At 36.9% G+C, this 11,544-nt stretch overlaps 1 protein-coding gene across 1 annotated transcript; it reads right to left on the bottom strand.

The window, feature by feature from the left end:
- Window positions 1-4,387: 4,387 nt before the first annotated feature.
- Window positions 4,388-4,753, bottom strand: nhlh2 (nescient helix loop helix 2; the record flags this gene model as incomplete). The annotated part of the gene is made up of 1 exon (XM_079465166.1): window positions 4,388-4,753. The coding sequence occupies one exon, from the start codon at window positions 4,751-4,753 to the stop codon at window positions 4,388-4,390; it is 366 nt and encodes a 121-aa protein (XP_079321292.1).
- Between the last annotated feature and the right edge of the window lie 6,791 nt (window positions 4,754-11,544).

Consider the following 11,544-nt stretch of genomic DNA (forward strand, 5'->3'; position numbering starts at 1 on the left):
ATTTTTAGCAGTGGGTTCTTATGATTTAAAGGGCATCAAACAAGAAACAAAACACAGAAGAATTTCTTGGTTTCTTCTGATTCTGGATTTGTTAAGGTTATAAAGAATCTTGTTATGTTTCCTATTCAGCACAAAACTATATTTTCAAAAGATGATAGATTGAACACGATGTATGAATTGTATTTAACACAATAATATTTAGCAAATAATATTATATTAATGAGAGGCTGGTATTGGTTGTTTAATTTTGTTAGACGTTTAACAACATTTGAAAATATGGAGAAATTTGAAGGATAACCAAGTATTCTATGTAACAATGAAAAAAATTAGATATGCTTTATTTTGCCAGTAAATCCTGCTTTTACTTGGAGATTATTAATATCATATTTTGAATACATTTTCATAGGAGTCATATTTCTAAATAGGAAAAGGGTTTGAGTGGATTTTTGTCATTGCTTTTAATTGACCAGTGGGGGGCGGCAAATACTATTGTTTGCTGCTATTCGACTTACTAAACTGAATGATGCTAAAAGTGTCTTTATTTTATCTTATTTTAGCTAAACAGCATATGTTCGTCGAGAGGTAAGCAGCCAGAATACAATTTTCTCTGAATAAAAAGTCACATTCTAAAATGGTGGAAAAACAAACTGAAGGACAGTTGTCCAATTTTACTCCTATGAATATTTCTCGGGATGTAAGGTTTTCCATTACATGTAACATAAATTATACTCAGTCTACTACACTTTTGTGGTTTATGTATAGACACGAGGCTCATGCTGTCTACAGCAAAAAAGCCACCGATAGCATGCTTCTAGAAACATGGCCTACAATAAAATCCCAATTATTCAATAAAACAACAGGGTAAATTTATCTGAGCAATAAATAAATACTCACTAACCCAGATAGCACAGGTACATCTGTAAGATGAAAATGCTCAACATCGAATAGATGTCTGCAGATGTAGTCCTACGTGTGCTATCAGGGAAGTGTTTTGTCCACTAAGTGGCACTATTGAGCACAAATGCAGGAAGCTGCTCTGTCCGTTCCAGTGCTCTTGGCCTTGAAGTAGAATTTGCCTGTTCATTTTTTATTTTTTTATTTCACCAGGAAAAAGCAGTCTCACAATCAGACAAATATCCAATACAGAAACGTTTAAAATAAAATAAAATACTCTTATACTGTTTGTGTAATTTGTTTAAACAGATCCAGCTTTTACTGTAATATACAAATACATAATAGGCCTACACAAATAAATGATCATATAAATGACATTTTATACATTAAAAACACCTTAAATTCTAATTCAGTGACACTGTCACGTATAGGCCTATGTTTTAGAGCGCAGACACACTTTGGGTTTAACTGTAATATTGTAATGCCTGTGTGGCAGAAAAATATCGTATCCTTCTGACAATCTGGCAAAAAAACTAAGAGTGGTTATTTCCTCCTGTCAATAAATGCACGCACAGACTACCTCCGTCAGTTTGTCATTGTGTGATGAAAATCTGATCATTGTATGTCTGACGCGTGCACAGATGGTTCGGGTTTGAGCTCGCAGCCAGGTCGCATTGTTCTGAGCGTGACACTTTCTATGCGCTAGCTAATGAGAACAGACGGACCCTCGTATCCCCCCTCTAAGCAGTTTTTTATTCCTTTTCTTTTAAACACTGTTAATATCTTCTGTCCCTCATCCGTCCATTTCCATCTGGCTCCAAATAATTTGACTACTATGTCGGGTTGACCCGGAGACCCTGATGTGGGATAGATAGATAGATAGATAGATAGATAGATAGATAGATAGATAGATAGATAGATAGATAGATAGATAGATAGATAGATAGATAGATAGATAGATAGATAGATAGATAGATAGATAGATAGATAGATAGATAGATAGATAGATAGATAGATAGATAGATAGATAGATAGATAGATAGATAGATAGATAGATAGATAGATAGATAGATAGATAGATAGATAGATAGATAGATAGATAGATAGATAGATAGATAGATAGATAGATAGATAGATAGATAGATAGATAGATAGATAGATAGATAGATAGATAGATAGATAGATAGATAGATAGATAGATAGATAGATAGATAGATAGATAGATAGATATCAAAAAAGCCTCGGAACACATAACGACTCATAAATATCCAGGTGTGCTGGTGGAGGAGTGAAAGATATGAAGCGTGTTGGATGAGATAATTTGCAGTTTTGGTTTTAATTAATATTCTTTAAGCCACAAGCAGAGAGGACAGATTGGCTTTTTGTATGAAGGGTCAACATCAAATCTGGCTACCTGAGATGAGGGCTAATGTATTCGAACCCACTCCGTGACATACAGGCGGACATATGGTAGGCTATAACAACGGAGCTGAGAGTCATTCATTACATAATCCTAACGAGGCCTGTTCACTTCCAACATTGCACGCCATTAGAAGCAGAACAGCCTGACCGCACGTGTAAGGAACTTTGTGGTGCATTAAATAGGATTGAAATGCTTATTAGATATGAACACTTCATATTTAACTTCACGTTTAAAGATTCTTGGTTATTCTCCTGTTGTTTGAGTGAAATTCTGCCTATATGCTTATGATATAGTCTTCAAAGATTTCTTTAACGTGAAATATGATCACCCCCACACTCGTTTACACGCACATGCTTTCTCGCACTTTCCCACGGGACGCAGCAGACGGGTCGTAATGTGGTTGCCTTGGCCCGTCTGGACAAGCACCTGTCTCCTCTCTTGGGAGATAGTCGCCTTTGGGCCGTGAGCAGAACGGACCGTGAACACATGCATGTGTGTGACAAAATGACACATTTTGTTTTTAAATAAAATGAACGACAGCTCATTGTATAGTATCAATGAAAGAGTGTTTGATAAAGCACGTGCAATCTTCGTATTGGCACAATTTTATTCCATATCGTTTTTATGCAAAAACTACAACAGACAAATCAGCGTCGAATATATTTTCGTTTTTACCATTTATTCTAAAATAGTTATGAAAAACTGCGTTGGTAAAAACCAGTGCACTGGCTATTCCACTACAAAATGACGGACAAAACCCTGAATTAACAGGGTCATCTTTGGATATGAGGCAGATGTGAGATAGGCTAATTTGTTCACTATAAAATTTCCGAGAGGTTCACAATACACACGTTAACAAATAATCTTTATAAAATAGTTTGCAAAATAAAAAATAAACTACTTTAAGATCATTTTTGGTCGCAGCATAGAGAGCGTCTGGGTAGTTTATAGACTTGGGAGGCAAGCAACTGTAGGCTATATATAAACTGGTGATAAAATCGCTATTTATGTTAGCATTTATCCAATTATTATTTTGACATTAATTTGACAATTATTATATGTATAGGATTCAAAAGGAAGAATAGTTTTACTTCTAATCCACCACAAGTCTTGAGGTACCCAAGATGCTTTCAATGAGCACTTTTGTAAACGAAATAAACAATACAGCAATAAGTCCTACCCATTGGGAAGTGCTTTTCGTTAACATAGGACAGGACATTAACAGCAACATTATTATAACCTTAGTGCATACACAGCGAAGGCCCTCCTACTCCTAAAAAACTGCCAATGAAAAGTGCAAGTGAAAAGCAACAGTAAACCCCAACTCTGCGACACCAGTCTAAAACATGAATAATCGCAAAACATTAAATATTTACATGTAGGCCTATATGTAAACACCGCAAGTTACTTTGAGGACACTCACATAACTTAAATTACTTATAAATAAAATAATAAACAAAGAACATATAAATAAAGAATAAATTCACGGATTTGTTCCAGCACATAGAAATATACATTACTTTTTTTCAGATGGTTGACAAAATTGTTTGATTTATACCCATTAGGTTATTTGTATGAAGATAGTAGGCTATCCCAATGCATGTGAACGGAGGGGAATTGGTAAATTGCATTTGTCAATTGGGTTGGCCCATTTTTTTCCACACCTTATTGCCACAAATGTAGTTATGATTTCAAGCTACAGGATAACTGATCTTTAAACAGCTATCCGAAACTATATTGCTACAGTGTCAAAAACAACAAGCTTTAGCCTACAGTACTGCAACACATAGAGAATTGTAGATAACGCTTTCTAGTAACTTTTATTAATACCATGATCAATATTATATTGTGTAATGCTTAGATTATTATTTCATAATTTTTCAGTTATTTAGGTCACTGTAAAAGTGTTTGTGTTTGATAATAGGCCATGAATAAAAGTTATTATAAAGTGTTATCTTTATTTCATACGATTTTATATCCTGCTGTAGGCTACTCCACGACAGTAAATGTCTTCTTTAAATACACCGGTAGAATTTAGCTTGGGGTTTTTTACAAAGGCCCAGAGTTCGTTCAAACGTCCAAAACGTGGTTAAGGTAAGATATGTAACAGATAGCCAGGCGAAGAATTTCTATCTTTGACAGCTTCTTGTCGGGTGGGAGAGTCGGAAGCAGCTTTCTGAGCTCAGCGAACGCTACGTTGAACGCTTCCACGCGGATGCGCTCTCGCGTGGCATGAGCAGAGCGATATTTCGCTGTTGCGCGCCTCCTCCTTCTCTTTTCCTCCCTGGTGAGCGCGGCTGGCACGAGTGTGCGACCTTTCCCGTCGTCGTCAAAGGGCTCGTGGCCCACACATTCCACCTTCATGACGTTCAGACATTCCGAGTCCGGCTGTGTCCAGGTGAGATCAGGATCCGTCTGTTCGGGACTCAGCATCATCTTCAGGATTTTAGAAATGCACTGCTTGGTTATTAATCTGATGGGAGGGCAAAAGGACAAATGGTTGTCAAAAATATGGAAGTTTGAAAAAATATATAAAGAATGAACGAAGTTGTTCTCTCAATACAAATACCAATTTGTAAATAAATATCTAAATTAAAGCGTTTTCTGTAATATTGGCTGTAGCCGGTGTTTGCATGCCAGAAAACTATTTTTTTCGGTTCAGTCATTTCAACCACAAATTAGTTACTAATAAACATTTGCAATTTTTGTTGTCACATTGAATTTCGTAGCTAATCATTCAACAGACAGATTATAATCATAGATGGCTATAAATATTTACTGGTTTCATGCTAAAGTTAATGGAAATCAATTAAAAAAAGTAATTGCTGACCATCTGTCACAAATGCAAAGCTTATAGCTCCAGATGACACAAGGGAATAAATCTCATACAAGGTAATTCACAAGTAACCTTGTTTTTTTCTTAGTTACGAAGGTTGCATTTTTATTTATAAAATGTTTATTTTACTTTCATACCCATGTCATTCGCATAAGTAAGTATAACATAAACACTAATGTTAAATCAGATATTTTAACCACAACATGAAGATGAAAGTATTATAATACTGTATACAAACAACGAATATTTATTTTAAACTCACCTGTGGAAAAATACCGGCTACTGATGGCGAAATCGACGAGAAATGTGTTATTCCGCAGAAATAAGCTTCGGTAAGTCTGTTTTCAGTAAAACATTTTCATCTGTCCATTATCCCTTCTCAAATCTTATTTTTCGTACAATTCGGCATCAGCAATATATTTATCCGTAGTATTTTCCTCGTCACTTATAATACAGATCGGCAACGTAGATTTTTGTTGTTGTATGCTGAAATTTCCATGAGAAACCGTAAAGAATGGGACCGGCTCACGATATGATGCCCTCTGACCCTTGCTTGGATAACAATGGACACGCGTTCTCGGATAAGATCGTTTTGATGAGAAAGTGTCGTCAATTGCTCAGCCTGTCTATTTCCCCGTGGATTAGGATACTATTGCTCCAGCCATCCTTCTGTTCAACCACATCCACGCGTGCTTGTGCCCGTGCCTCTGATGATTTGAGAGATAACATTCCACTGACTCCTTAATAAAGTGCGAAATGACGGAGAATGTTGCGATCCCTCTCTCTCCCTCTTACAAATCATTCACTTTATGCACTTATCCACGACAGTCACACCCATGTCCCACCCCCTCGTTTCCTCCATCCACTCAGCGCCTTCTTTCTCGACCAGAGTGAGAGCCTCAGGCTAGAGCTATTCAACAAGCGGGGTCTGGCAGCAAGGCGTGGGTTATATACACTATATAGTATACAACAATATTTTCATAGCTCACAATTTAAATAAGCAAAACCGTTTAAAATTTGTTTTTAGATGACAGCTGTCTGCAGTGACATAAAATTGCATTTAATTATTTACTTAAAAATGATGTGTTTTTGCTTATGGTCATTTCTCAACCTTTAGGTTTTTTTAACTTATGTAGTGATTAAATTAAGTGTTTGTCAGTCAAAGTTTTTTGCCAGGTCAAATGCAGGTTTTGCCCAGAAAAAGGGTTTCTTTCAAACCATTAATAACACATTTGCTTATACATTTACTTGCCTTTAAATTGACGTAACCAAGTTCAATATTTGAAATAATTCCTTAAAACTTTTGCCTCTGTTTTTATGATTTATTGCATCAGTTTTCAAGTGTGAGTTATTGTAAGTCAACTTTTCCACAAGATGGCACACAATGTGTAATTTGATGAATAATACAACTTTGATTTTACCGCAATTATTATTTACTTACTATTTATTTATACAGTTTCACAATTAGTAGAATAACTTTACATGTTCTCTTGTAAATATATTGTCTATAAACTCCAGTTTGTTGCTAGTCTCCACCTGTGCTGGAAATATGTGGATCTCGTATTTTTGAATTGCTTCATGAGCATAAATATTCTCCCTTTCCATAAAGTCTGACAGTATGGTAAGATTTCCTTTAGAAGCAGGCTAAATGAAGACAGAAGAGCATTCTAAACAAATGAGGGATATATTTGTGGAGAGACATGAATCTGAGGGAGGCACTTAACGTATCTCAGATCACGGTGTAGTCCATCATACAGAAGTGGAAGGAAAATGAAACTACACTCCTCTGCCTGGGTAAGGCCGTCCCCCTAAACTTAATCATTGAACAGGAATAACGCTTGTCATAGAGGCTACCGTGATGCCAACCATCACTCTGACTTAGCTGCAGAAGTCAGCGGCTACAGTTGTAAATTAAGTCCATGGATAAACAAGCTCCAAGCTATTGCACAATAAGGGCCTTTAAGGGAACAGTGGCAAGAAAAAAGGAAAGGAAAAAGCATATGTTTCCATGCAAAGACTTTGTAAAACACCACCTGGAAGATACTACAAAGACTTGGCAGAAGGTCTTGTGGTGTGACTAAAGCTGAACGTTCTGAATTAGCCTCAGGTGTCAGGTTTTGTGAATCTAAATATTTTCAAGGCGCCATATTTCATCTAATCTATAAATTAATCTGGCCGAAAATGTAATCAACATTAATACGTCTCAGAAGATGGTTATGTGAGTTTTCATCAAACAATAATCTTCCGAATATCAATCTTTCTATTCCCCATAAAAAAATCAAGTTAATGCTTATTTCTTGCAAAGTGCAAGACGCAACATTTCCTCTTTGTTTCTCCAGCTCTTTTATATCATCTTCTTCTTCCGTGTGATAAAACAGGTAAGAGCACAGCCTTGGAGAAGCTGCATGTCCCAATGAGATACAAAATTTTAATAAGACGCTTATCATAAAAAGTAAAAGGGGCATAAGGCTGTAAAAAGGAGAGATTGTATTGGCAAACTTCTCATAAAAGGCCTGAATAGGAGAGGCGTTTACTATTATTTTGACTTTAACAACCACATCAATGACTTCCAGCCTCACTTTTTAAAGAATGTCTGTGCATATGAAATGAGACCAACAAAAAAACAACAAAAACCCTCTAATATAATCATTAAAATGTAATGTTTTATTCAACACCAAGCTGATGAGAAAATATGCTCCTTAATAATATATTAAATAAATTTTTTCACCATCCGCATATAAGCTTCAAATTTATTACATTTTACACTGCATTATTGATCAGACTGATGAGACATATTACGTTCCATCAAAGCCTCTTATATTTGGCCTCTGAACAAAGTCAGCTGGTCTACTGTTGCCTCCAACACATCCCTTTCTCCTCACACATCCACATATAAATACACAGTCAAATGTGAGAAAGAGGCATATGGCTTCCAGACTCACCCATCCCCCTTCTCTGCTGCCCTTTTTGCCTGGTGCATGTGTTTAGATCTGGGCATTGCTTTGGGAAGGGGGCAAGGACCTCACTGACTGAATTAAAGTCTACTCTGTATGTATGTGTGTGTGTGTTGGGGCAGCTGGCTGATGTTGCTGGAAGGATGGAAAGATGGATGGGTGGATGAAGAGATGGATGGAGGCAGGATGTCTGACCCAGGGCCAATGGAGGGGTATGAAAATAGTATAACCCAGAGAGAGAAAAACAATAGAGGGCAGGACATGCGGAGGTAAAAGCGAATTGGGCATAAAGGAGGAAAAAAGAACAATAGGATGGAGTATTTTGACTGGTAAGAAGGGATAAGTGAGAATCATGTTCCTGTAGCTCATAGAGCATGGTGCTAACGCCAAAGTCATGGGTGTAATTCCCAGGGAACACACAGGGGCGAAAATATGTATTGCTTGAATTCAGTCAATTCTGCCAAATGCATAAATCTAATATAAATGTCATCTTAATAACATGCACAATAAAATCCATTCATATCATGTGTGATGGTGCATTAGTTTGTAAAGACTGTTTTTGTATCATTTGGTTAATAAGCCTGATTTAGTTATGCCTAAAGGCAGCATATGTGCTTAGTTTCAGGGGGGGCTGGTGGAGATCATAAGTATTGATCTCTGTTCTTCATGGTGACAGAACAATAGATTGAAGCTCATTTCACGGCTTAATTCAGTCCAAGCACTTGGTCAATAAGAATACCTTCTGCCAGGCTAAACTTTGATGCAAAATTATTAAAATAGCATAAAACACACATGTACACATATTTCCAATGCTTTATTTTGATCTGCAGTACAAAACAATGGCATGTCTTAGTTTTTTTACCTCAAACATGCAAGGTTAAGTACAAGGCTAAAAACACGATGGTATGCAATCTTTGACAGGTGGCACTGACAGAGCAAAATGCTTCATTTCAACAGTTCTGAAAAGGAACTTTGTTCCATGGAGAAAACAAAAGAATGTCCTTCTTTAATAAACTTCACTTCACTTCTTTATTTTTCAATCACTATCCCCTTTCAAGTTATAACTGCATGGCTAGAGATCCTTACTTGTTTGCTAACCAATATGTAACCCAATAAATATAGAATATGAAATAAATGATCATGTATCTCTCCAGAAATAAATTCCAGCATGCGTTATGGCCAATATAGAACCTGTTTAACAGAGGACCTGTGTAATTGTTGACGTAAGTTACTTTTTATGTGATGTGTTTGTGTTGTTGATGTTTATTTGGTTTGAGCAGGCTGTAAGTGCACTGGTGTTCATTTTTTCTCTCTAAAATATTACAACAAATAATCCCTCTGCCATTGATTTACATGTGACTACGGTTTCATTGGATAGACACGCCTGGCCCAAAGTTAACTTCCGGTTTAAGTTTGTTTATCAGTCTGGGTGTTTATATTTAATTTATAATAATATACATTACTATTTGATTGTATTAAATACACAATTTGGATTGTCAAGCTCCTTGAGCTTTTTTGTTTAAATCTGAAAACAATGCGCCACATTAACAGACAACGTTAGTGCGAAGCCGCCATTTCTTTATTTCAAACCTTTCATCTGTCTCTATCGCGATGCAATGCGACAAACGCCTTGTTGTTAATGGTTTCTTCTGTTATGTGTTGTTATACACTCACCTAAAAGATTCTTAGGAACACCTGTTCAATTTCTCATTAATGCAATTATCTAATCAACCAATCAAATGGCAGCAAAGCATTTGTGAAGCCAAACCTTGAGGCGGATGGGCTACAACAGCAGAAGACCCCACTAGGTACCACTCATCTCCACTACAAATAGGAAAAAGAGGCTACAATTTGCACGAGCTCACCAAAATTGGACAGTTGAAGACTGGAAAAATGTTGCCTGGTCTGATGAGTCTCGATTTCTGTTGAGACATTCAGATGGTAGAGTCAGAATTTGGCGAAACAGAATGAGAACATGGATCCATCATGCCTTGTTACCACTGTGCAGGCTGGTGGTGGTGTAATGGTGTGGGGGATGTTTTCTTGGCACACTTTAGGCCCCTTAGTTGCAATTGGGCATCGTTTAAATGCCACGGCCTACCCGAGCATTGTTTCTGACCATGTCCATCCCTTTATGACCACCATGTATGCATCCTCTGATGGCTACTTCCAGCAGGATAATGCACCATGTCACAGAGCTCGAATCATTTCAAATTGGTTTCTTGAACATGACAATGAGTTCACTGTACTAAAATGGCCCCCCAAGGTCACCAGATCTCAACCCAATAGAGCATCTTTGGGATGTGGTGGAACGGGAGCTTCGTGCCCTGGATGTGCATCCCACAAATCTCCATCAACTGCAAGATGCTATCCTATCGATATGGGCCAACATTTCGAAAGAATGCTTTCAGCACCTTGTTGAAACAATGCCACGTAGCATTAAGGCAGTTCTGAAGGCGAAAGGGGATCAAACACAGTATTTGTATGGTGTTTCTAATAATTCTTTAGGTGATTGTATCTAATCTTGCCACTTGCGTGCGGTACGAAAGGGTGTGAGCGTTTGCCGTGAGCTTGCAGTGCGAGGCGGAGTGTGAGACCTATTTCACAGCGTGACGTGTATGAACCGGAAGTAGGTTGAACGCTTGTCCGGTCAATGCACTAGCACTGTTCACTACACAGAACAGTTGCGGAGACTAGAAGTTTTGCATGTAGCGCTCCCTTTATGCTGATTTGTCTAACATAAATCAGACCTTGAAAATAAATGATTCGCTCAAAGAACTATGTTTTTTTCATGTTTGTTTTCCTTATTTGACCTCTCCCAGTGAACTATGAACAAATCGGACACCATATGCTACTTTTTCTCTTGGTAAATAAAAAGAATGACTGTCAGAAAACAAGCTGAATGAATGAATGGTTAACATAACATAACATAACATAACATAACTTTACACTGTTGTTTCTTTTCATAGCTTTCTTAATATTTGCTTCATTATCAGTATGTATATTTATACTATTATACAAAAATATTATACATTAATAACATATTGTTTTGTTTCAGGACAATAATGGTGAAGTTAATCAACTAAGAGCACAGAGTAATCACGGGAGGTATAGGTTCGCATTTTGTTTGAGCATACTTTTGAGTTTGAGTTTTCGGGCTCAAGAAGGTGGATTGGTTTTGAGCAGGTTACGTCGCCAGGGTAACTTAGGCTACATGGCTAACCTGCTCCGGAGCAGGATTTATTCTGGGTTAGAGATCACAAACCAAACCTAGACCAATCAGCTCTGAAAAAAGGGATGTATATCCAAATTAAAAAGAGTTTTAAGTGAAAAGATGTTAGAGAGAAAATATTTTCCTGCTAAGTGTTTATTTGTTTTGTATATTTATATTTATTGATTGCAATTAAAAACATTCAAACAACTTTCATATGAGTTGA

The sequence above is a fragment of the Barbatula barbatula genome (assembly GCF_947034865.1).
Source record: "Barbatula barbatula genome assembly, chromosome: 9".
Lineage (NCBI taxonomy): Eukaryota > Metazoa > Chordata > Actinopteri > Cypriniformes > Nemacheilidae > Barbatula > Barbatula barbatula.